Genomic DNA, 27,759 nt, shown 5'->3' with positions numbered 1-27,759 from the left:
GTACACCATTATTCTTTGCATATTTCAGGACTAATTCAGCCAAGAAGTAACTGTCACTTCTGGGCCTTAAAAGATCTGAATAAATTCACAGAAACTAAATATTCAAAGCTTCTACAATACAAGACACAGGGCAGTTTTTTGGTTAGTTTTGAGTTTGGGCCTGGCAGAAAACAATGTTGATGGTATTAGGTTTATTAATTGAAACAAACACTGTCCGTGATCACATTTTATCAATGAACACTGGCAACTGAGATGTTTTTACAGGAGATCTTAAATACCATGTTTGCATTCTGCAATTCTTAACTTAAATTGGCAACATGTAGATGGACATTCATGTAGTCTTCCTTACCCCTAGCTTTTTCAATACATTTCAGTCCTGACCCTGCTGCCCCTACTGTTGCTGTGATCCTGACAGTCTTGTTTAGGAGCGTCGGCTCTTGCCAAATTACTTTTCATAGTATCTACGAGCTATAGCAGCTATATCTTAAGAAAGCTTGTAATTCTCAAACTGTAGCTTACAGATGTTATAATTTTCTCCAATAAGATCTTGTAGATAAGCATTTGCAAGAATGATGACGTTCCTCATTTTTGTGGGATACTTCTGAGTGTCACCTTTGTCGGGATCTGTAATGTTCTGTAGAAAATGGAGCAGTGTGTATAGAAAGTTTTAAAATAGATTCAGGGTCTTTTATTTAGTGCACAATTCATATTATAAATATACAAATATTTTGCCTTTGTAGACTGATAGAGGCTGTTTTACCCATTTCTATTCACTTTTTAAGTTGCTCCGTTTGCTTAGTGGGCTAATTGACACAAGTGGGATAATGTAACTTTAGTCAAGAATCTGTTAATGTGTTTAACTTGATCCTCATGTTCTGAGAGTTTATAATTTTGGCACAACTTTCTCTGAGCTGGGACTTGATATTAAAAATGAAAATATCCCCCTCCCCTCCAGTCCCTCCAAAAATTAAAACCGATGCTTAATTTGGTTAGCCCGGTATAACTGTCACTCAGGAATGTCCGGTATAGGTCTGTGGTGTAGATCTGGCCTAAATCTCCTGCTGTCCTCTGATTCTTTCCCCTTACAATACAAACATGCTATAGTCTCTTCCATCTTAAAATCCACCAATGACCCCACTTGTCTTTTCAACTACTGCCCCTTGTCTCTTTCATCTCTAAGGTCAATGAACATACTGTACAATTGCTGTTTGGAGTTCATCTCTTCCAGTTTCGTCCTAGCCCCTCTCCAATCTGACTTCTGCCCCGTGCATGTCTCTGACACTGTCCTAGCTAAAGCTCAGAATCAGCTCCATTTCTCATCCTCTTTGATGAGTCGTTCATCTCTGACAGTCCGCCATGGACTACTTGAAATCTTGTCCCCTTTTGGCTTCTGTGAATCTGTAATCTCCTGGTTCTTCTCCAACCTCTAATTGTTCCTGCATTGTGTGTCCTTTGAAAGACACTTCTCATCTCCCCTTCCACTTGCTTTCTGTGGGGGTTCCACAGGGCTTTGTTCTTGGTCCCCTTCTCTTCTCCCTCTACATCTTATCTCTGGGTAATCTCATCCACAAACTAAATATCCACAAAACTCTCTCATTATCCACCTTTAAATCTCACCTCAAACATCTCCTTTGCCAAGATGGCTACAAAAAAACTTGGCAATGAGTAGGCTGATGGTGTGTAGTCACCACTGCTTATCGTGCTGGTCAATATTGTCTTCTTTCCTTGTACTTCCCCCATCTGTCTGTATCCATTGGTTGTCTCGTCTCTTATTTAGATCGTAAGCTTATCAGGGCAGACACTATTTATTTATTTTTTTTTGTTCTGAGTTTGTGCAGCAGCTAGTATAATGGTGACCTAGTCCAGGACTAGGGCTCTTAGGGAATACTGTTTGTTGTTTGTATTACCGTAGCACCTATCTTTCAAGTGTAATTTAAAATCAAACTTTTAAAATGTGTGATGTGATTTAAATAAAAATATTACCCGCACCCTTCATAACTCAGCACTGATATCCAAAGACCTGCATCATAATGCCATTATAGGTTTCTCCTAAGCATAGCTCATGCAAATTTACCACTTTGTTCATGCCACCAAAATTAGAACAAAATCGTGCTGAAGTGACTTGGTGGCCATTTCTTTAAGTTCTCCTTCCTCCATTTCTTGTTACAGAACCTTTTACCAGTGGAAATGAGCTATAAATTAGAATCTGATTTGTTTGTTCTACAGGTGTATATTGGTGAGCTTCCTCAGGATTTCCTACGTATCACCCCAACACAGCAGCAGCAGCAGATCCAATTGGATGCACAGGCAGCTCAACAGTTACAGTATGGAGGACCGATGGGCACAGTAGGCAGACTCAGCATCACTGTAGTACAGGTATAATTTGTAGCTCTCTTCTAATACATTTGTTAATCTGCTACATCTTCCACCCGTGGCCACCTGAGATCTGATGCTGAAATTGAAGTTGCTACACTAATTGGATAGCATATTTTCCACTAAGTGGCTCTGTGTATTGGTCTCTCATTATGAAATAGGACCTGTACACACAGTTCCTAGCAGTGTTTACATACTAATTGCACAGCATTAACTGTAATGCACAGTACTACAGTTTTCCTATTTAAAATTTCTTGTCAGTATTTACTATTTTGGCCACGTACAGTAATTGAGTGGACGTGTGCTTTGTCATTGGGTTACTAAACCATCAGGAGCAGCAGCTTCCGTAACATCTTTTGTTAAAATAACTTGTGGGCAGAAGCTTTTTTCATCCTGGAATAAGATCAGTTATGCGGGTGTAAAATAAGATACTGTATGACTGCAACTGCAGTTTATAATATTGGTCCTTCCTTAGTGCAGTTGGGGCTGAAGTAGATGATCCCTTCCAGGCCTATGTGTCTGATTCTATTTTTTTTATATATAGATATAGATTAAAAAAAGAATATAGTACTATATCAGTACAATACCTCTCCGATTCTTATTGTATTGTTTTAAATGTTTTAATGTTCAAAGTGAGAAGTTTTGGTGCTCCAGGGACAGTCCCTGGATAACTACTAGTTTCAGAGTAACAGCTGTGTTAGTCTGTATTCTCAAAAAGAAAAGGAGTACTTGTGGCACCTTAGAGACTAACCAATTTGAGCATAAGCTTTCGTGAGCTACAGCTCACTTCATCGGATGCATACTATGGAAAATACAGAAGATGTTTGTATACATACAAACCATGAAAAAATGGGTGTTTACCACTACAAAAGGTTTCCTCTCTCCCTACCCCACTCTCCTGCTGGTAATAGGTTATCAAAAGTGATCACTCTCCTTACAAAGTGTATGATAATCAAGGTGGGCCACTTCCAGCACAAATCCAGGGTTTAACAAGAACCTCTGGGGGGGGGGGGGAAGGGGAAATAGGTTACCTTGCATAATGACTTAGCCACTCCCAGTCTCTATTCAAGCCTAAGTTAATTGTATCTAATTTGCAAATGAATTCCAATTCAACAGTTTCTCGCTGGAGTCTGGATTTGAAGTTTTTTTGTTGTAATATAGCAACTTTCATGCCTGTAATCGCGTGACCGGAGAGACTGAAGTGTTCTCCGACTGGTTTGTGAATGTTATAATTCTTGACATCTGATTTGTGTCCATTTATTCTTTTACGTAGAGACTGTCCAGTTTGACAAATGTACCTGGCAGAGGGGCATTGCTGGCACATGATGGCATATATCACATTGGTGGATGTGCAGGTGAACGAGCCTCTGATAGTGTGGCTGATGTGATTAGGCCCTGTGATGGTGTTCCCTGAATAGATATGTGGGCACAGTTGGCAACGGGCTTTGTTGCAAGGATAGGTTCTTGGGTTAGTGGTTCTGTTGTGTGGTATGCGGTTGCTGGTGAGTATTTGCTTCAGGTTGGGGGGCTGTCTGTAGGCAAGGACTGGCCTGTCTCCCAAGATTTGTCTCCCCACTGACCGCTATTCCTACCTACATGCCTCCAGGTTTCACCCTGACCACACCACACGATCCATCGTCTACAGTCAAGCTCTGCGATACAACCACGTTTGCTCCAACCCCTCAGACAGAGACAAACACCTACAAGATCTCTATCAAGCATTCTTACAACTACAATACCCACCTGCTGAAGTGAAGAAACAGATTGATAGAGCCAGAAGAGTTCCCAGAAGTCACCTACTACAGGACAGGCCTAACAAAGAAAATAACAGAACGCCACTAGCCGTCACCTTCAGCCCCCAACTAAAACCCCTCCAATGCATTATTAAGGATCTACAACCTATCCTGAAGGATGACCCAACACACTCACAAATCTTGGGAGACAGGCCAGTCCTTGCCTACAGACAGCCCCCAACCTGAAGCAAATACTCACCAGCAACCGCATACCACACAACAGAACCACTAACCCAGGAACCTATCCTTGCAACAAAGCCCATTGCCAACTGTGCCCACATATCTATTCAGGGGACACCATCACAGGGCCTAATAACATCAGCCATGCTATCAGAGGCTCGTTCACCTGCACATCCACCAATGTGATATATGCCATCATGTGCCAGCAGTGCCACTCTGCCATGTACGTTGGTCAAACTGTGATGGTGTTCCCTGAATAGATATGTGGGCACAGTTGGCAACGGGCTTTGTAGCAAGCTTATGCTCAAATAAATTGGTTAGTCTCTAAGGTGCCACAAGTACTCCTTTTCTTTTGCAAAACTACTGTATCATCTTAGCCTTCTAAACTTTCCTAGAGATTGAAACTTCTGCATTCGCTTCATTCGACCATTATCTTGCTATCTAGTGTTGGTTAAGTAAACTTTCTGTTTAGGGGTGGGGATATTTGGAAGCCAAGCTCCCAGTATAACTTGACTTATGAAACAATAGTTGGCTTCTGGCTAAGAAATGATGATAAAAGAATATATTGGAGAAGTAGATGTGAGCTACGTTGTGCACGGCTTTGGAAGTGAAGGGAGAGTCCTTATATTTGATACAGAAGGTTAAAGGGAGCAGTTAAAAGAATTTCAGAAGGGTCTGGGTACATTCTAACTGATAGAAAAGGTAAATTATTTTTGGTACAGCCTTTTGGACAGACTGAAGTGAAGTAAGGCAAGGGCCCAAGAGGCCAGAGATGACGAGGTACAAGAAGTTTGGACTATTATCAGACAAAACATTGACATTATTGGAATCTTAAAATATTTTGCTGCTTCACAGAGAAAAATCTTCTGTGCACGTCATTCAGTTAAGAAGTAATGTGATATATTTTGCTAATTTGTTCCCTTGTTACTTGTGGGTTTTTGTGGCTTTTTTTTTAAAAGCCTTTAAAGAGTCATATTGTCATTGAGCCAGAACTAAAGAGGAATTAGTGTCAGAGACTCTGCTATTAATGTGTAAGAATACTGAAGTCCCAAGACTTGCTTCTTCTAGTCAGACTTTCATTGCCTTCATTCCAGACACTGTCCATATACATTTGTATATACATTTGTAATATGTAAAAATTTCAAAGGGGAATGACTTAACAGTACACTTTTTCTCATAATCTTTCAGTAACAATGAGTGGTGTAAACCTTGTGGCTTGGGCTCTAAAGCCAAAGGGTGGGGCACTTTTTCGGTATAGTAATACTATACTAGTGTAGTGCTCCTAATGTAGAAACAGGTCTACTAGCAAAGCTGCGGTTTGTACCAGTATAGTAAAGCCACTGTCAGTCAGGAATTGTGCCTCTTCATGTCTCTGACCAGCATAGATGTGCCAGCAGAAGTCCATAGTGTAGATGCAACTGTACCAAGATATAGGAGCCTCACATCTGATCAGCTAGTTATAAAACTCCTTAGTGTAGATGAGGCTCAGGCACTACATGAGCTATATGACAGTTTTTATGTGGTGGCAGGGAATTCCAGACTACCTATTAGATGCCAGAGGAACAAAGGCTATAAGCCACAAATGAATTTTGGACTCCCATTTTGTTCGAGTGCTGTTGGTTTTCTTGAGATATAGTCCCTACCCAGGGAATTAATCTTAAATAAACACAATACAATTCTAATACAATGCACAGGGTGAATTTATTTTAAAGCAGAGAGGGGATTTAATTTACTAGAGATACGAGTGTTACAACACTTCTTTGTGGCAGAGTGTTACACACACTCTTAGATATTACTAAGGTGGATTGATTTAAATCAGTAAGCTGGAAAGTCTTCATTTAAATCATTGACTTTAATTGTGTGTTTTCATTTGTATTTTCAGTTATTTTCCTAAAGAGATCTTGATTCTCATTGGTTGGTAACCATTAAAACATGTTGGTTTGCCACTAAATATAGTACGGCTGTCAAGCTATTTAAAAAAAGTAATCGTGATTAATCGCAGTTCTAATGACACTGTTAAAGAATAACAGAATACAATTTTTTTGTTTTCTATATTTTCAAATATATTGATTTCAATTACAACAGGATACAAAATGTACAGTGCTCACTTTATATTTATTACAAATATTTGCACTGTAAAAAAATGAACAAAAGAAATAGTATTTCAGTTCACCTCATACAAGTATTGTAGTGCAATCTCTTTATCATGAAAGTTGAATTTACAAATGTAGAACTATAATTTTTACATAACTCCCTTCAGCTGAGTGAGCCCTTGTTTGCAAAAGAGGGTGGATTTTACCTCTGGGATTGGACATGCAGCCGGAGAGGAGAGGCTGGTACAGGGAGACTGAGCTCACCAGGCCCTTGTTCTCTGTGGCAGTGTTTCTGAATCTTTGTGCTGGCGACCCTATTGGGACTTAAAAAACAAAAACAAAAAACCTCTCCCTCCCTCCCTCTCCCCCCCAAAAGAAAAAAAAATTGTGACCTCCCCCATACATTCAGCCCTGGGGGATGCAGGGCTCTGGGGCTCCCATGCCCCCCTTCCCATCCAGAGGTATGTGATTAACATGTTAAAAAAATGAATGCGTTAATTTTGTTTACAGTTAATTGCAGGTGTTAACTGCAATCGACAGTCGTCAAATATAGCCTTTACACTAAATTTGTTGCTTTTTGCGAACCACATTTATTTAGGCAGTTGTATAGCTTATCCTAGAATGATAGCATCAGAGAAATGTAGGGCTGGAAGTGACCTTGAAGTCAAGTCCAGCCCACTACACTAAGGCAGGACCAAGTAAACATAGACTATCCGTGGCTGGTGTCCAGCCTGTAAAAACCTCTTACGATGGGGATTTCACAACCTCCCTTGGAAAGCCTATTCCAGAGCTAGAAAGATGTTTTTCCTAATATCTAACCTAACTCTGCCTTGCTCTACCCCTGAGGATTGCTTTTTTTATTTGAGCCTCTGTCCACATCATAGGTGGGCCCAGTCAGTATCCCCTTTCGATTGTGACAGACTTCTTCTAAACTAATATAGTTTCATTTCATAAGAATTAATAAAGAAAATGGCAAACTTAATTTTATTTTCTTCTTCTTTTATTCCTTTTTGGTTTCTTCCCAGGCAAAACTGGCAAAGAACTATGGTATGACCCGCATGGATCCATACTGTCGGGTACGGCTTGGCTATGCTGTGTATGAAACTCCTACAGCACACAATGGAGCCAAAAACCCACGCTGGAACAAAGTTATTCAGTGCACTGTTCCCCCGGGTGTGGACTCTTTCTATCTTGAGATATTTGATGAGGTTAGAATTTTATTTGTGCTTTGCTGGTTTGAGGTTGGTGTGGGACCTTACAAAGCCGGACTGAGGTGACGTAGCCCAGTGATGTATACCGGCACCTGGAATGTTTCAGGTTTTTTTTGTGGTGGATCACACTTTCACAAATTTCTTTTCAACCACAACAGGTAGAGGTACTGTCTCTAATGAGAGCTGAGATTCTGATATAATTGTATGAGTTCTGGAGGGATGAGATAGGGGTTGTGAGAAGGTTATGTTAGCCTTAAAATCAAGCGGTTTCTGAATACTCTAATGCTAAACTACAGTGCAGTACCTGAGGAGCATTCTTTTATTCTGCACTTCATACTAAAAATAGGCTGCTCATGCAGTTCTGTGGGAGATAATGTTGCAAGACTTTTCAAATCCGATTATAGCTTTAATCTAAGATGTAAGAGTTTTGGTGACAGTAAATCAGTTAAATGTAGAATAATCTTTGTAGACAAATTTGAATTAAAAAATGATTCCATCAAGAGGTTCTAGTGAGTAAAATTCATTTTACATGATTATGAGCCGGAATCCCAGGTTCACATCACGTTTTCTCCTTGCAACTATAATTTCCTCCTGGTTCTTTCTGCTGCCGCCGCCTCCCACTTTACTCATTGAATATCGTTTCCTCCCAGCTCCCCTCTGCTGCTTGTACTTACTATCCTTGGTGTCTAAAACTTTCCCTACTGCTCCTGGTGCATGTGTGGGAGAGACAGTAGCATTAGAAAGCTATCTATAACGGTAACATGTTAGAATCTTGTACCTTACAGGTATAAAATCACATCTTTGGGTTTTCATAGTTTTCAAGATTTTTCTTTCAGTATAATTGTCTTATGTGAAGGTGGCCAATCTTCTGGCTATCAAGTGCTGGATAGTGTACTTTGGAACCCTAAACTACTCAAGCTCCTGAATGGTCATGGTAGAGAGTACCAGGGTTCTCAATGAATAGATGCCATCGGTGTCTCCTTTGAGAGGAATCAGCCATCCCACCTGAATAACCTGACCAGCAATGAAGAAATCATCCCTTTACACAAGAGACCTCACACACTGTCTTCCCTTTTCTGAGCAAACTATCAAGAAGCAAAACCTTCCGTTCTGTTGGTATTCTGGATTCCTCTGTTAGGGTTCAAGACTTAACATGGTACTTAACGCTTGTTCTTGTGGGTGATCACCTGCCCACAGACAAGGAAGTACATCTGTACTCAACTTACTGGATTTCTGACACTTGATATTGTTGATGACCAAATTACTCCTGTCCTGGTCTCAAGAAGCTGCAGAGCCAAACGGAAACACAGTGAAATGGCTTAGGTCCTTCCTCCTTGGACTGAATCCAGAGGATTATTGGTGGGCATTTGATCTCCAGGGCTTTCCATCTGCAGAATTCAATAAGGTTTAATTCTCTCCCCTCATGTTATTCAACATCTGTATGAAAACATTAGGAGAGTTCTCATTTACACCAAATGTAAATAGGTCCATTTCTCAGTACATAAGTGAAATTGGCTGCCTACAAAGCAGCTGTCTTAATCTGGAACCCAGACAAGACTAAGGTGGTGCTGGTGGGAGAACTTGCTTACTTTTGTAGCATGCGCCACTATCAAGGGCATTTTTCCTTCAGAATAAGTTGGATGCCTAGATAACCACAGACAAATAACTGGTGACCCTATAGGACTCAGACCTGACTGTGGTGGTCTGTGCATTCGTGACTTCCTGCCTTGATTACGAAATTTGTTAGATGTAGAAATGAAACCACATTCCCTTAAAAAGCTTAATCTGGTTTAAAAAAAAATGCAATAGCCCATCTACTTAACAAAACTGTTCACTTTGAACATGTGCTTCGCTGTCTGCGCTGACAGCCTCTTGAATAAAAAATAAAAATAATTTTCATGGGAGATGTATTCCTTTGGAACAATGGCTCTGTGGTGGATATGTGGAAGCTTGTGATTGCAGGAGACAGAACTTTCACAGGAGCTGGACCTGTGGAACTCACTCCCACAAGAGAAATGACCAACATCCTCACTAATAATTCGACAACTACACACATCTCATTTCTGCCTAGTTCACCCTCAGTTTCTCCACACAGGCCCATGCATGTGCACACAAGAGAATCCCTACAAACTAATCAAGGTTTATCTTTTGCATTCGAGGAATGAAAAATATGTATTTTCTATCTTTAGATACTTGATAGGTACTCACATACTGTGGTATTAGGAATCATAAAAGAGATGTGGATGCATATATGGTGAGTGAATAGAGATGATCACAAATGAATCAAAGCATATGCTTCCTTAAAAAGGAGGCAATGTTGGTAGGCTCTCTAACTTTTTGTATTACTTATACGTTTTCTGCCCTCACACACAAGTTTTTCTGCAGCTCTACCAGTAGTAGAAAGTGGTAAGGAAATATTCTACTCTAGCAAATTTATCTAGCACTGGTTTTAGTAAGTCTGTTTTGGCTTAGAGAATCGTAACCAAACAGGTATTTCCACATCTGATTTTTATCTAGTCTATCTTACTGCCATTGTGTGATTGCGCCTTACAGTATGTTTTTCATTGTTTTTGTCCAGTTTTGGGTTAAATGTGTCAAGCAGTTGGGCTTTCACTGCTTCCTGTTTGGAAGATTAATTTTGTCCTCTCTCCAAAGAAAATTGATGTGAACAGTCAAGGCATTCAAAAGTAAAACTGGTTTTTCTGGGGGTGGATTTGGAGGCTTCACTTCGGGATTCCAACTGTAGGGAACAATTTTCTGTGCAACAGAGTTGGCAGTTTCCCAGGAAAAATTAATTGAGGATGGTGCAGGTAAATACCATCTTAAACCCAGTTTAAACCTGGAAATTGGGAAGAATAATTGCATCAGTGTCCTGCAAGTTCAGCAACCATAGAACAAATCTTTTCAAACTAGATACATCCATTGAAAAGTGAGGAATAGGTCCACTACATCAAAGTTGGTCTGCTGCTGCCAAATGCTACGAAACCAAATGGCCCTGGACCGGTAGTCTGCAATTCTGCATGCTTCTGATTGTTTAATGCTTCAAGCCTACAACTCTGCCTTGTTGTTTTCTATAATGGAATGTTTTTGCCTCTTGTTTAATATAATAATGAAAACTGAAATGAGTCATGACATGTATAACTTCCTCGAGAAAATACCAAACCAAAAATATACATACACTCTGATCTATATTATGACTATATTAGTATTGTGCCCACTGCAGTTTACTTTTTATTTGTATAGTCCTAAATTAATCTATGAATCTATTGCCTTATGTAACCACAATTTGAATAAAACTAAGTGCAATGTGGTGTGCATTAACAAAACAATTTTGAAAAATAGGAAATGCCTTAAGCTGGGACTAACTAGTTTTTTCCTGGACTGTAAAAACATGTCTGGTAAATGCCAGGTCATCTTTGCTGTCTAAAGAGCAAAAATTTTTCCCCTCAAGTTGGTTTCCAGTTTTATGTAGTTTGGATCCTTTAGTGAGGATAAATGGGTGGCTAGTAGTTCAAAATAGCAGTAGTTCAACTAGAGGCATTCAGATCAATCAGCATTTGAGAACCTACAATATATATCACTTTGGAGCTGCTGTCAGTGCAGTCCATACTGATGCTAATGTTGCAATTGTTTAGCACGTTCCATCTGTGGATAGGAGAGTAATAAGCTGTCTCTGGCTGCCCTGTCGCAACTCCCCACGCTGAAAAGCCATAGTCCCTCTTTTAAAAAGTACTTAGACGTATTCTTACTGGAATACAATATTCAGTAGGGAAAAATCTTTGCAGGGAATACTGGCTGAACAACCTAGTGTTTAATTTCTGCTGTCAAAGTTGTGTTGCAAAGGATGGCTTAAAACTGAACTGGGTAAAATGTGACACTGAGACTTGTTCAAAGAACGTTAATCAGAAATCGTGTTCAGGAATTTTTTTTGAAGGCTGCGAGTTTGATCAGAAATATTTTATTTCTAATGCCTTTCAGCGAGCCTTTTCAATGGATGACCGCATCGCCTGGACACACATTACTATTCCTGAGTCTCTGAAACAAGGAAAGGTGGAGGATGAGTGGTATAGCCTGAGTGGAAGGCAGGGTGATGACAAAGAAGGAATGATTAACCTGGTCATGTCGTATACGGTAAGCCAAATGCGTGTTTGCCCTCAGGATATGGAGGGTGGCTTTCTTAGGGATGGGAACAGAGGAGAAGTCTGACATGGTTTTACTGAGCTGTTCTATTATGTTTTGTCATGTTGATTTTATATTGTTGACGACTATTGATATAGTTATTAGTTAATATTTTAACTGTCCTATCAATAAACACTACCATTCTTCTCAGTGAGATAGCTGGACGTTGCACTTGCTGTATAGCATGTTATCCTAAAAGGTGGACACACCATGAGTTGAAAGAAGAAAAATGGTATCCAGATTCTTTGAGGCTCTTCATATTTCCTGATTTTCCAAAAAGACAAGTCCTCCATGCTGTTCTGTCTACAGCTGAAGTTTAGTTTTTCCAACTGTGTGAAACTGTTGCTGCTTGTATAACAATATAACCCTTCACCCCTACAAGCTTTCTAAGTAACCTGAATTGTAGTATTCCTGATTGTTTGAGTAGGCTTAACTAATCATTCTTCACTTCGACGGTGATCGAAGTGATTTTCAGTGCTCCTATAATGACTAGTTTTAATCTTTTAGGTTGAAGGCACAGACAGCTCAAAATTCACAATGAACTTTTACTTTCACATGGAAGACTGTAGGTTTTATATTACAAGCACAAGAGTAAAGACAGATGTTCCAGATCAGATTAATGCTCAACCGGAGACTTTCAAATTTCATAACATCAAAAGTCATACAAGGCTAAGAATAGGTTAAAAGAACCTTTTGCAAGGGGAAGATTCTGGGAAAGCTTTGTGTTGAAAAATTAGATGGCTTTTGGTCCAGAAGGCACTCTTCAGATGGGGGGACTTTACCACTTGTACTTACAGTGAGTGGTGGAACTACTCTTAAGTACTACTGATTGGGGAGTAAGGGTGGTAGAACTTAACCAAGAAGCACTCTGCAAACTCAGGACCAACTTGATCCTGGGTTTGACTTGTTCAGAACTTCGGGATCCAAATTATTGTTATTGATCATGACAGATTCCACCATGTTTACAAACAGTTTAGATCACTAAAGGTAGGTATTGAATGATTTAAGCACTGCCTGCAAAAATTGCCAATTAGAAAAGAGAAAAAGTAAATGAACAAGATCAGAGAGCTCAAGGAGCCTTGGACGATATTAACCTTTAAAACACTATACAAGATGCAGTACACCCCCTTGTGGACATGGATAATATGATTTTTTTATCTTTGATCAGTGAGAATATTAGTATTAATGGAAGTTGTAAAGTGTCTAAATTGAGACTGCTTTAAACCAAATATTCACATTCTTTGGCTCATCTAAATTAATCCAGCTGGGCTCACTTGATTTTGAGAAATTGCTTCCTTTTTAAATAGTAATGGATTAAAGTTGTTTATATAGAATTTACTCTATTGAAAAACTTTACAATTTGTGAAATGAAGTAGAATTCATGAACAGATATACAGAAGTTTGGAAATTCAGATTATTTCCTCCTACTTACTAATGAATACCTCATTTTTATCTGGGAATTGTTACAAAAAGCTAGCTTAATTTGACATGGCTTCCTGGATTATAGATTCATTCCTTCAAATGGCAATTCATTTTGAGTACTCACATTGACTTCCTGAAAAGTGATATTAATATCTATTATTGCCAACAAACTGTGTGCTGTACTAGTCAATGTAAAGTGACTAGCAAGACTTGAAGGTTTTGCTCAAATGCATTGTCAACTTTAGTTGTGTGTTAACTGGTTTTTTTTGTCATCCATTTGGTATTAAGTCCATACCAGCTGCCATGATGATGCAGCCGCAGCCAGTGGTCCTGATGCCCACAATATACCAGCAAGGAGTTGGATATGTACCTATTGCAGGTATGTTCTCCATCCTTCCTTAAGGGTTTTGGAAAATTATTTTGGAGGTCTGACAGAATAATTACTGAATTTCTCTTGTGTTCTGTGTACCGGGAGGTTGGCAGTGTCTGTTATATGGTCCTTTCTCAACTGTGTAATGTTGAGGGGGAGAGGGAAGGCAGGAGAGCAACCAAACCCAAATAGGGAGTCAGCTTTTGGTCTAAACGATTTACATTGCGTTAACTAAAGATGTGATTTGTAAACTGGGTTAGTTAAATCAGTGCAAAAGGCTTATTTAGGTTTAAACCAAGACTAGTCTACACATGAGTTATTCCGGAATAAGGTAGGGTATGAATTTAAAGCAGAATAGCTCTTCCAGAATAACTCCATACATAGACAAGCTCTAAATAGATTAGAAATCTGTTTAACTTAAACTGAAATACAATTGTCTGAATATTGTGTATAAACAATACTACTTTGTTGTGTGGACAAGGCCTTAGGCTGGCACAGTGGAAGCTCCCATCTTCATATGTTGGACGGGTTGTCAGTACCATAGGCAAGGTTCAGACTGAGAGTCTAAAAAGTGGTGGTGTGCTACACAGTCCCAGAGTAGCAGGATGTTCCTGCAGTGACATAGTTAATGCTGTTGTTGAAGTCATCCATTAAAGCTTAAGATTTAGTGCCTTTGAAATGAATTGGGGAAGTTCACACCTCTCTCATTGCTCTTATTTGTCTGTGCATACTCACTCAGGTAGTGCTTGCATCAATTCAATTTCATCTATAATGCTTAGTCGCTCTTTTTAAATTAGTTTAAATTCTGTGGAAATTCAGATGCTGCCAGAGAAATACTAAGATAGTATGCTGGCTACTACCAGCTCAGATGGATCCCTTACCTGAACCCACCAGAGATTGGGAGCATCATGGAGATCACTTGCATTGGAGGTTAAGGAAGAGGGGGGTGCTCTCTATTCCATATTCCAATTTCTCATTCTAGAGTAGGGCCAAGGGAAGTAGGTGCAATGGGGAATTCCCAAGGCACTGTGGTGCGGAGGAGGAATCTTCCCCATAGGCCACAGCAGAGCTGCTCTGCAACTTGGGAATCTTGCCACAGGACTTAAGTAGTTTGCTTTGTGTTTGTGCTCATCTTCCCAAGAGGATTTGTCAGTGGATCTATATGGCAGCAGATCAACTGGTCCCCAGCTTCCTTCTCCACAGTGGTGTACAGGAAGTTTCCATGGATCTGGGATCTGTTACTCAGGGAGTCTGGGCTCCTGTAGACTCCCCAAATCCTCTCTTGTGTAGCAGAACTGCACCACTTCTACTCTGTTGGCAGAGTCTTCTGTGCTCACAGAGGGACAGAATCTACCCATGAGTGCACTTCTTTGCAATAGCATGCAGAAGAAAGTTATTTAAAGTAGCAGCCCAGAATACACAGGTAGCTGAAGACCAACTTTTTCTTCAGAGGGTTTAACAGACTTTCTCTGCTGAAATTCACTGCACTATTGTACACAACTGAGACAATGAGAGAGCCTATACATTGAAGCAGAGGCCCTTTATTTTTGTAAAAAAGTAGTAAAAATCAATTATAGACTGTGAAATTGCCTTTCAAACTTCAGAAGCAGCACTAAATTATTTAATAGGCTTTTTGTGGTATTTTATTTCTCACATGACATGGTGTTTAAAAGCTTCATTCTGGTATAATATGGACATGGATTGAGGTGCAGTAGCTACTCTAATATAATGTTAGTAGGTGTACATCGAAGGGAAAGACTGAATTCAGTATGGGTTTTTTGGTTTAAGTTTAATAAATGCATTCAAGTCCATGTGAATAAGTGACAGAATGGATAGGGCATAGAATATCAGGGTTGGAAGAGACCTCAGGAGGTCATCTAGTCCAGCCCCCTGCTCAGAGCAGGACCGATCCCCAATTAAATCATCCCAGCCAGGGTTTTGTCAAGCCTGACCTTAAAAACTTCTAAGGAAGGAGATTCCACCACCTCCCTAGGTAACGCATTCCAGTGTTTCACCACCCTCCTAGTGAAAAAGTTTTTCCTAATATCCAACCTAAATCTCCCCCACTGCAACTTGAGACCATTACTCCTTGTCCTGTCATCTGCTATCACTGAGAATAGTCTAGATCCATCCTCTTTGGAACCACCTTTTAGGTAGTTGAAAGCAGCTATCAAATCCCCCCTCATCTCTCTCCAATTTTTCCACATCCTTCTTGTAGTGTGGGGCCCAAAACTGGACACAGTACTCCAGATGAGGCCTCACCAATGTCGAATAGAGGGGAACGATCACGTCCCTCAGTCTGCTGGCAATGCCCCTACTTATACATCCCAAAATGCCATTGGCCTTCTTGGCAGCAAGGGCACACTGTTGACTCATATCCAGCTTCTCGTCCACTGTAACGCCTAGGTCCTTTTCTGCAGAACTGCTGCCGAGTCATTCAGTCCCTAGTCTGTAGCGGTGCATTGGATTCTTCCGTCCTAAGTACAAGACTCTGCACTTGTCCTTGTTGAACCTCATCAGATTTCTTTTGGCCCAATCCTCTAATTTGTCTAGGGCCCTCTGTATTCTATCCCTACCCTCCAGCATATCACCTCTCCTCCCAGTTTAGTGTCATCTGCAAACTTGCTGAGGGTGCAATCCACACCATCCTCCAGATCATTTATGAAGATATTGAACAAAACCGGCCCCAGGACCGACCCTTGGGGCACTCCACTTGGTACCGGCTGCCAACTAGACATGGAGCCATTGATCACTACCTGTTGAGCCCGACAATCTAGCCAGCTTTCTATCCACCTTATGGTCCATTCATCCAGCCCATACTTCTTTAACTTGCTGGCAAGAATAGTGTGGGAGACAGTGTCAAAAGCTTTGCTAAAGTCAAGAAACAACACGTCCACCGCTTTCCCCTCATGCACAGAGCCAGTTATCTCATGCATGACTTGCCCTTGGTGAGTCCATGTTGACTGTTCCTGATCACTTTCCTCTAAGTGCTTCAGAATTGACTCCTTGAGGACCTGCTCCATGATTTTTCCAGGGACTGAGGTGAGGCTGACTGGCCTGTAGTTCCCAGGATCCTCCTCCTTCCCTTTTTTGAAGATGGGCACTACATTAGCCTTTTTCCAGTCATCCGGGACTTCCCCCGATCGCCATGAGTTTTCAAAGATAATGGTCAATGGCTCTGCAATCACATCCGTCAACTCCTTTAGCACTCTCGGATGCAACGCAGCCGGCCCCATGGACTTGTGCACGTCCAGCTTTTCTAAATAGTCCCGAACCACTTCTTTCTCCACAAAGGGCTGGTCACCTCCTCCCCATGCTGTGCTGCCCAGTGCAGTAGTCTGGGAGCTGACCTTATTCATAAAGGCAGAGGCAAAAAAAGCATTGAGTACATTAGCTTTTTCCACATCCTCTGTCACTAGGTTGCCTCCCTCATTCAGTAAGGGGCCCACACTTTCCTTGACTTTCTTCTTGTTGCTAACATACCTGAAGAAACCCTTCTTGTTATTCTTAACATCTTGTTAGCTGCAACTCCAGGTGTGATTTGGCCTTCCTGATTTCTCTCCTGCATCCCCAAGCAATATTTTTATACTCATCCCCAGTCATTTGTCCAATCTTTCACTTCTTGTAAGCTTCTTTTTTGTGTTCAAGATCATCAAGGATTTCACTGTTAAGCCAAGCTGGTTGCCTGCCATATTTACTATTCTTTCTACACATTAGGATGGTTTGTCCCTGTAACCTCAATAAGGATTCTTTAAAATACAGCCAGCTCTCCTGGACTCCTTTCCCCCTCATGTTATTCTCCCAGGGGATCTTGCCCATCAGTTCCCTGAGGGAGTCAGTCTGCTTTTCTGAAGTCCAGGGTCCGTATTCTGCTGCTTTCCTTTCTTCCGTGTGTCAGGATCCTGAACTTGACCATCTCATGGTCACTGCCTCCTAGGTTCCCATCCACTTTAGCTTCCCCTACTAATTCTTCCTGGTTTGTGAGCAGCAGGTGAAGAAGAGCTCTGCCCCGAATTGGTTCCTCCAGCACTTGCACCAGGAAGGCATGATCACAGCACCAAGGGCTGAACCCAAATCTGATTCCAAACTCATTTTATTAGAGTTAATATGAAGTTTAAATTCCATCAGGAATCTGGGTTACCTGGCATGTGGAAGCAATTTTACTCCACAGTAGTAATGTATATAAGACTGTTGAAATAACTGCACACACAAAAGATTGAAGCATTAAACAGTGAGTGTACTAGAGTTTTACACACTTTGTTGCTTATGTAGTCCTAGTGCATTGCACCCAACAGGGACTCTGGCATTCCTCTACATCCCCCATGTTCAGGAACCCCCTGCAATACAATTCCCTCCCTCATGCTGGTGGCTCTGGGTCCCCCAAGCCACGGGCTCTTTGTTCACCACTGCCTTCTCCTCCTTTCCACTTTCATTTTCTTTCTATCTTGAAGAAAGTCTTTCAGGGCAGCAACATTTTAAACTGTATCAAGAAATAAAAATGGGGAGGAGGAAGGGTATTGTTATGCAGCAATGTGTTTAATGGCTACCAGCAACTGGTTCTTTGCTCTGTAGACAACTAACAAAGGTGGTTGAAGCTGCTGGCACTGCTAATCAGATGCTGAAACTGCATGTGTGCCCCACTTCTTCCTTTCGGCTTTGATTATTTTTCCCCCACCAAAGTCAATAGGGTTCTGTCCACTGAGAGAGCATTCTCTGAAACCTTGGAATTTGTCAGTTGCAGTGTTCAAAAGTTACTGTGTTACAGAGAAATGCCATTTAATTGAGTGTTAGACCTCATTTCACCAGCCAACTAACTGGTTTTGACTGTAATTCATATACTCTGAAGTGCGATTCCATTATGATATAAACCAAATGCATATGTTCTTGTATTTTTCAACTAGAATTTAATATTTTTCTTATTGTAGCTTCAAAATCATTAATGTAATAAATACTTCATATACAGTATGGATTTCAGTGCTCCACAAACAAGAGGATGTGAATGAGTCCTGGGAGATTACAACTGAATGCTGTACAGAATTTCTCAAACAGCTCTACAAAAAATTGCAATGCTAGCCTCTCTGGCCCAGTCCTATTGCATGTTGTAATAAGGACCATGCCTATACTAAGGGCATGTCTACACTTACCTCCGGAGCGATCGATCCAACAGGTCGATTTATCGTGTCTAGTGAAGACGCGATAAATCAGCTGCCGAGGCTCTCCCGTCGACTGTGGTACTCCACCAGAGCGAGAAGCGTAGGTGGAGTCGACGGGGAGCGTCAACAGTCTACCTACCGCAGTGAAGACACTGCAGTAAGTAGATCTAAGTACGTCGACTTCAGCTACATTATTCACGTAGCTGAAGTTGCGTAACTTAGATCGAGCTACCCCCCCATAGTGTAGACCAAGCCTAAGAGTGCTCTGGCAGTGCTTAATTTGTAATGAAAGAGGTGCCAGGGCTCAAGCAATTTTTTTTACTTTCATAATTGATGTGGCAAGCCCAGAGATGCCAGGGCAACGTGTTGCCAAGTCCAGAGGTGCTGCGGCTCAACCCTGGCACAAATTGTGCACTGAATATTGGTACACTATACTAGCCAAGTACTGGTGCAGATGCAGCTATAGTGGCAAAGTTGCGCTTTGCACTTGTGTAGTAAAACTAGCCTCTTCCAACAAAACAAGTTATACCGTTAAAAGCACAGAGATGTGAAGACATGTGGTCCCGGACCTGTATCAGCAGAAGTCTGTAGTGTAGACCTGACCTGAGACTCATTTACACATGAAAACATGGCTTTCTTCAGAGTTGAAAGATTAGTGCTCTTCTGTAATCTGATGTGCACACCACCTAGTGTTGTCTGCCCCTTTCCACTTCAATTTGAAAATATTTAAAAAATCTTTTGAAGAACTTTTATTGGTGAAACCTCTTCTAAGCAGAAAAGCACAGAAATCTGAGATTTAGTGCATATGACAGTATTTATTTCCTATATTAAATGTCGAATTTCCTAACTCATATTTGTGTAGTACAGAAGTGTCCTTATCTGGTAACATACCTGTACCGGTGTGGGTGGAGTAGCAGAGTTGTTCCACAGCCATGGCATACTTATATGTAGTACTGTACTCATTACTGCGGCATTTGTTTTCAGAGTTAACTTGTTGCTTCAGTTATTACTGTGAATGAAAATATTAGGAAATCCTGCTTCTCTACTTAAACAAGTCTTTATTTTTCAGACCACCATGAATTGCTTCCTTTATTTAACAAATGTCAGATTTTTCCTTTTTTTTTTTTTTAAAGGACTCCAGAGGTGACTTAGAAGAAAATATTATGGACAGTTTAATGGGTTTTATTAAATGCATCTGATTTTTTGCGGCGGGGGGTTGAATTCCAAATCAACTTTTTTTTCCGTCAGCTCATTCTACACTGTTTGCACATAGCATCTTTCCAGGTTTGCATTTGATAATCTCTGAAATCTTGGACAGAATCTGAGTCAGAATAGTAGTAGAAGAATACTGAATGTAAAGAGTAATTGATATTCCAGTTGGTCACTTTGTGACACAAAGTGACAGTAAACGAGCCTCTTCAGTTATCTTTAGGATATTTGAGTGTTTAAAGCAATTCCTGGGAAATCCATTCTAAGCAGAGGATTTTCTGTGGAAATGATAGTGATAATGGCTCTGGCCAGTTCATAATCAGAAATTATTTTGGTTTTTTTAAAATCCCTAAAAGCAAGCAGCGGAGATGGACATAAACAGAAGAATGATCCACAAAGGAAAACGTCAAGCATTGCCTGCATAGGATCCTCACTGAGGTGGCTTGTGAGCTTTGTCCTCTAGTACTGGTTATCTGGAGGAGCTGTCATCCAGGTGCCAGCTTCTGGAACTTCCTGTGGAATTCCTGGACACTGGAGAGTTGGTTCATAGTGCTAACTGTAACGCCACCTGCTTTTCTTCTTGACAATGGGTAGAGTTCCTTCACTGCCAGCTCTCTGTGTTGCTCTTTCTTCTGACTTTCTTCTCTATTTCCAGAGGTCCAAGTAGGAAACCTTCTCCTATAACTCATTTTCCTGGGTCAGCTGTACCACACACTGGAGAAGAGACTTCTGTGGCCCAGGGGCTCCAGAGATTAATCTCTGTTATCCAGAATACAATTAAAGCTCCTCCTGGAGTCCCTTCCCCTCAAGTGCTATCTACTTGTCTCAACTCTAGATGATACTGTAAACCTACTAATGGCTACACTTTGGAATCCCTCAGCTTTTTCGACAACTCAAGGGGTGAATCAGCATACCCTTATTGACCACTACCATCTTGTCCTTCTGAGTGATGTTTGTAAGTTCAGTTTCATCTGCAGGTAGTAACAAGGAGAGAGTTGCTAGAATGACATTACCTCAGACCAGGGGGTCTTGGATGAAATAACTGGTTTATAGTGTTCAGTTCCATTTCACGTTTACTGAAGGGTGTTTTCTCCAGATTTTAAGAGATTATATTACCATGTATAACTTCAAGGGCGGGACCTGCTTATTGCTTAAGGATATGACTGTCACAGTGGTCCACATTGTCACAGAATCGGTAAATTTTGTCATTTATATGGACCTTGCTGCTGCACATTAACAGTTTTAGTTCACTTTGATCAGCTGCTGTGCATTAACTGTTTGTTAATTTGCTTTGACCTAGTCCTGTTCCAAACAGGACTAGCTCAAAGTGAACTAATGAACTGTTAATGCATGGCAGCATAGTCCACAAGGTCACCATGACCATATCATGAAATTGTCTATTTTTTACCATTAACACTGCTGTGAATTATGCATAATTTTACCATATCATCATCATCCATACTTATGGTAGAAGTCTATATGATTTTTGGATTGGTGTGTCCATTACAGCACTCGCATAGTTCTCAATCTCCTAGGGATAGACAATATTGTTTTAAAATATCCCAACAGGAGATCTTCATTAACTGGAGCCAGATATTTCTCTAATTCCACAGCATGTTAGAGATGATGGGAACATCACCCGTGGAGCTGTGGAACCGCATTTTGGATTCATCGGGTTTTGTACTCTGGCCTGCTAAACTTGCAATCTGTCTTTCTCTGCTCAGTTTGTCAGATCTCCTGACCCAGAAGCTTTTACATCCTGATTTGAGCTCTTTGCCTAGTGGTTGGCTAGTTGAACAGTTTAGATTGAATTTGAAAAGACCAGAAAATTCCACTTGAAAGGAGGAAATATTCCACCTGAAAATTCACATTCTGTGAAATGGACCTGCTTCTCTATCTGGGCAAGATTAAAGGATGTGAACTTCATTATTGTTCTTTTCTTCTTTTATTGTGATCTACTTGTTTTACACCAAGCAATCAAATCTCTCCCTCAGTTTGGTCAGAGTGCACCTGGCTTACAATTTCACTGGTGCAAGATTCCACTGTATTCTCTAATCCTACATGAACTGAACATAATTATGTCATTGTGTTGCCTATTCAGGAGTTATCCCCACTCTGGGACTTGTGTGGTGCCTACTAACACAATTTTAGCAGCTCAAATGTTTCCTGGACCACCTGTCTTTGAAGACTGCATTTCTGGTCGTGATCTTGTTGGCTTGAAGAGTGAGAGCCATGTATTAATGGCTCAGCCGTTATATATAGTGTTCCAGAATGATAAGATAAAGGTATACCTGCATTTCAAATTCTTGTTGAAGGTGACCTGTGACTTCCACATAAGCAACTTATCAGCAGGGAAAGCTAGGCTACATTGTTAGTAAGGTTTTAAGTTACTCCCTGAGCAGGGCTAAGCCATTTTGTAAAACACCTAGATGGCTGTCTTATTTGTAGCATTATCTTCACATGCTAGGAAACAGTAAAAAAAAATTCCAAGCAGATCAGAATCTCTCCACTAGTTCATGACATATTAAGGTGCATTTTACTAGGCCTCAGATGCATGCCTCAGAAAAGTCTCCATTGTTAAGAGGTGCAAAGACACTACCTGATGGTCCATCCATATTTTCACTTGACATAACACTAATAATTTGGCCTGTACATTAGATACTCTGAGGCAAACAGCCTTGCAATCGTTAGTCAGATAAGACTCTCCAGATCCACCCCCTTTGGGTCTGGGGACTTCTTGTCAATTGCCTGTAGTGGAGAGTCCATGCAGAATGTGTTTTGAAGAAGGTACAGTTACTGTTACCTCACTCAAGATTGTCTAGTCTGACAATGTATTGTTAGTGGAAGGAACTAAATATCAGTTGGGGTTACATCCTCTGTTTACTTGCGTGAGATTGGAAGGACATAGGTAGGATGCGCCAACTGGCACTTCTTCTCAAGAAGTTCCCTTGCCTGCGAAGTGAATCCATGCCATCAGTCATCTCAGAGCCATAGTTAGTATGGAAAGTACCTTTTGTTTGTTTCCATATCCTCTACCCCGCATCCTTTTACCCCAGATTTTCTAAAGGCCACAAGGCATTTAGCCATGCTAGTCCTGTTCCCCTTAATGGGAATCATAAAGAGAATCTTACACAACAGGGTTCATGAAGTGTTTGTCTACACTGCAGTTAGACACCTGTGCCTGGCCCGTGCCAGCTGACTTGGGCTAAGGGGCTGTTTAATTGTGGTGTAGGGATCTTGGGCTGCAGCCTGAGCTCTGGGCTCCTCCCACCTTTCAGGGTCTTAGAGTCTTGGCTCCAGCTTGCACTGTGATTAAACTGCCTTGCAGCTTGGGCCCTGTGAGCCTGAATCAGCTGGGTAAGGCACAGGTTTTTAATTGGAGTGTAGACATACCCTTAATTTCTCCCAGTGAACTACACCTGCAATTAAGTAAATGGCCACTAGGTGTCATTCTGTTCCAGCAATGATCTTACAGACAGATTCCTAAGTGAAAGTTTTGGTGATAAGGCTTTTTTGTGATTGAAATATAGCTATAAACACTTCCTTTTGATTGGGTTGAAATGTCTATTCAGAAAAGCTAAACTGCTAGTCTTTAATAATAAAAAAAAAGGGGGGGGGAACCCCATAAAAATGTCTACTTGTGGCACCTTAGAGACTAACCAATTTATTTGAGCATGAGCTTTCGTGAGCTGTAGCTCACGAAAGCTCATGCTCAAATAAATTGGTTAGTCTCTAAGGTGCCACAAGTACTCCTTTTCTTTTTGCGAATACAGACTAACACGGCTGTTCCTCTGAAACCTATAAAAATGTCTGTGATTTCCAAAATGTGTTCAATTTAAAAGAGAAATAACTTTTTTCTAATCATACTCAACCTGTTATCTGAAAGTCAAGCTATGATCTTTCTGGTTCATTCATCAGGAAAAGACTCTGCATTTGGAACTTAGTGCAAGCAGGACTGTTAATCATGATGTGCAAGCCAGAATAGAATCTTTCACTCCCTCAGTCTTTGTAGTGCTCACTGGAGTAAAAAGTAGGAAAAAACTGGTTTGTCACTACAATAAGTGGATGAGACACAGGAAGAAAATGTTGAATAATGAGGGGTCATTTTTACACTGTGAAGGGGGAGATGCGCAATACTGGTCTGGAGCAGAAAGTAATAGAACATTCCCCCCCCCCCTCTTCGTTTGCTGACGAAAAGCACTGGTGTGAACAGAGTTTTGTCAGCAGGAGAGCTTTCCTGCTGACAAAACTACTGCTGCTCGTTGGGACTGGAAGTTTTTTCTCGGCGGGAGAGCTCTCCTGCCAATAGACAGTGGCTACAATGCACTACACGTTTAGCAGCACGGATGTAGCAGCACAGCTGTGTCACTAAAAGATGTGTTGTGTAGACATAGCCTAAGTCAGAACTACAAACATTAAAAGTGGATCATTAGGGCTCCATCAAGGGCATGGATTATCTCTTACCAATGAGGCAAAACTAATCTTAGCTAATTGTGGCTACACCTTGTGCATCTTAACAAGAGAGACCTTAATTTATGCAGACTCATTCTTCTGAAATTGTAAACTCTTATTGCAGTGACAATTTTTTAATGAAAAGTTCTCTGATAGGAATAAAAAAATTAAAGTCTATTATAGTATGAAAGCTGAGGGCTAGTATAATAGTGTGCCTCTTTGGATCTACAAGTCACCTTGCTTTCTTAACTTAGTCCACATTAGTATTAAATATTTGTATGCAGTGCTATAGGGATATGTTGCCTTTCATGGAGAAAAGAAACTCACTGCCACAAGGAAATTGCAGTCTAGGTACAAAGCTTTCCTTCTGATCACCACTTCTGCAAACCACCTCACTACATCTTCAGGAAATCTGATCTGACTATTGCAACAAGTTGCATCTAATTAAGAGACACTGTGAAATATGAAGGCTGGGATCCATAGTCTAACAGCTTTGTATCTGAATTTGCCTGACTCTCATCCTTGGAGGGTAAACTGTTCATTTCCTATTTAAAAAAAGTAGATTAATGTTTCTTTTCTATGTCTTATTCCTTTCCCACCTATCCTCAGGGCTTGAGTACTTTGCTCTGGGTAAGTCTTCTGAGATCTTATCTCACCCCACGTTACTTAATCAAGAATCTTTGCATGAGCTCATTGAAATTGCTTTTTGTTTGTACACAGCATATTGTACCACAGAACATTGCACTTGGATGTCACAATGCAGCAGTTTTAATACATCTGTTTTAAGATATAAAGGCATCTGCAGGTGCTAATGGTCTTTAGATGTCTGGTTTTTTTTTTCCTTTTTCTTTCCAGAGACTTCAGAAATAAACAGGATTAGTTATAGTAGTCTACAGGTAAAAAATTATTAGTTTTAGGATTTTTAAACTAAAACAACATGAAAGTAGTAAAGTTTTTCTGTATACTAAAGTCATCAATACACAAAGGCAAGCTGTGCTGGCAAGATGTAGAACTAATTCCAAAGTCCTTGACAGCATCTGGTTCAAGTAGGCTTGTGGCCTAGTTCAGGTAGCAACTATTCTTAATGTCAACGAGCACTAATTTTGCACTTGTACGTTTTTATAGAGGGAGAGAGGACTTTCTAAACCCCTGCCACTGTAGGGTTTGGGGTTTTTTGTTTTTTAACTGTAGGAGTGGAGGGGACTTCAAAAATTTCTTGGAAGCTCATGTACTAACAGGTTCTCCAGTGGCACATTGACAAAGCTTCCTATCCTTTCTTTCCCTTCCCCACCCCTCTTACCTTACAGTCTCATGGGTAAACTTTTTCACCACCATATGCCTTTTGGAAGCAATATTCATTTTGATTATTAGTCTTAGCTAAGTCATCTGATGCCTATTTCTGTGTGAGCACTACTCAAGATAGTTGGGCCTAGATTCACAAAGGTACTTCAGCATTGTGATGCTGAGTGGTGCAGCACCTAACTTTTGGAAGCCTAGAAAATCACAGGAACACACTGATTCAGGCTCTTAGGCTCCTTATACACTGAATGGGGGGAGGGAAGGCGCCTTAGACCACTATTCACAAAAGCCAGGATGCTAGACAGGAGGCCATCCAAACTAGCCAATGGGAGATGCCAATAAGATGGGTATGTGCTAAGTCCCTCCCCTCTCACTGAGACAGATGCCTCAGTTTGGACTGCAGGGGGTGCCTATCTCTGCTAGCGATTTTCAGCTGTGAACCCTCTAAAGTTAGGCATCTCAGGTGTTTTTACAAGAAGGTAGCCAGTGGAGGAGGACCTCTAGCTTGACTTTTAGCCCAGTGGTCAGGGTACTCATCTGGGATATGGGGAAACCCCCCTCTGATGAAAACTGATTTGAACAGGGATCTACCACTTCTCAGGTGAGTGCTCTAACCAGTGAGCTATGGGTTATTGTAATATGGGGATCCCTCCGTTTCTTCTGTTGAAGCAATTCCACTGTGGATGAATAATTAGTTGTTAGATCAGGGATTTGGATTCTGGATCTACCACATCCTGGGTGCGTCCTTTAAATACCAAGCTATAGAATCATTCTCATGGTTGTGTGTGTCCATCCCTGTGCTCTTTCTCCCCTCTTCCCACTCCCACTCCTAGTGACTAATTTATCCACAGTGGAACCCTAACCACTGGGCTACAAGTTATGAGGGAGGTCCTCCCCCAGCTGTTCTGTGCAAACTTGCCTGAGGTGCCCAATCCAGTAGGCTGTCTCTGAGATGCTTACTAGGCCCTGCACACAAGTTAGCTGGTTGAACACCTGTCTTTCCTGGTTTATGAATCATTCTGTTGCTTAGGTGAGAGAGAGGTGCCCAGAGGCAGAAACATAGGCATCTAGGGAACTTTTTACTGCGAAAACTTAGACACCAAGTGAGTTTAGGCACCTATGGGATTCAGCATGAATTCTGTGAATCACACTGAAGCCAAAAACTGGGACTTTCTAGGCACTTCAGTCTGTGTTTAAGTCTGGAGTTTAGATGATGACGTATTTTTGTGACTCTAGGCCTCAGTCATTGGTTTAACAGATGACTCCTTTTCTCTTGAATAGTTTGTCAAAGTGATATACACTGACAAACCCTTAATTTTGAACTCTCAAATAGATATTGTGACATCCTCAATTTGAACTTAGTATAAAAAGTCCAGTCCAGTGTCTTCATGAAAGGCTAGATTTCTTCTTAAATAAGTCAAATGTCATTTACTAGCATCCTGAATTCCAGATAAAATGGTGTACATAAAATATAAAACAACTTGATTGGCTTGGTTCTTAGTTAGCCTTGCCAGAGCACCAGAATTATTGTGGGATTGGAGAATGTTCATGTTTTCCATAGGTGTCAGTTCATTTTGTAGCGAGTGCCATAACTGGGTATGTTGTTGAGACAGAATGTGATGTTCTAAAAATAAAATCATAGCCTGTAGTTTTTAGCACCAAAAATGCTGACACAAGTGATTATTTATACAAAACAAACATTTTGGGAAATTTTCAAAGGTATGAATGAATTAGGCAAAAATGAGTTGGATGCGATCGAAAAGCTCCCCCCAGTGGTGTTTTCAGAGAACTATTTCAAGAAACTATTGTATGTAGAGTGTCCTATTTCATTGTTAGATAAAAACTTTTGAGGAAAAGAAATGAACATAAGGCACTTGACTGAACTAGAAACTAAGAACCAAAATATTTGTGTAATGCACTGTGTACAATCTGGATGAAAATTTTCCCCTTGCTGTTCCCACTGCTGTTCTTAAATGACCACAATATGCTATCAACTGACTTGCTATTTTACATGTTCATTTTTAT

The 27,759-nt window shown here is 40.8% G+C and overlaps 1 protein-coding gene across 2 annotated transcripts in view; it reads left to right on the top strand.

Moving 5' to 3' along the window:
* TOLLIP (toll interacting protein) overlaps positions 1-27,759 on the top strand; it is a 58,177-nt gene that overhangs the window by 18,081 nt on the left and 12,337 nt on the right. The window contains exons 2-6 of one of the 2 annotated variants that reach the window (XM_073347200.1): positions 2,227-2,376; positions 7,465-7,647; positions 11,629-11,781; positions 13,540-13,630; positions 25,045-25,065. In XM_073347200.1, coding sequence (XP_073203301.1) covers positions 2,227-2,376; positions 7,465-7,647; positions 11,629-11,781; positions 13,540-13,630; positions 25,045-25,065 — 598 coding nt within the window. The remainder of the gene's footprint in view (positions 1-2,226; positions 2,377-7,464; positions 7,648-11,628; positions 11,782-13,539; positions 13,631-25,044; positions 25,066-27,759) is intronic. The other variant, XM_073347201.1, reaches the window with a different exon arrangement.

Source organism: Lepidochelys kempii, chromosome 6, assembly GCF_965140265.1.
Source record: "Lepidochelys kempii isolate rLepKem1 chromosome 6, rLepKem1.hap2, whole genome shotgun sequence".
In the NCBI taxonomy this organism is placed as follows: domain Eukaryota; kingdom Metazoa; phylum Chordata; order Testudines; family Cheloniidae; genus Lepidochelys; species Lepidochelys kempii.
The sequence above is the reverse complement of the archived record's forward strand: the minus strand, read 5'-3'. Positions and strand labels throughout refer to the sequence as shown.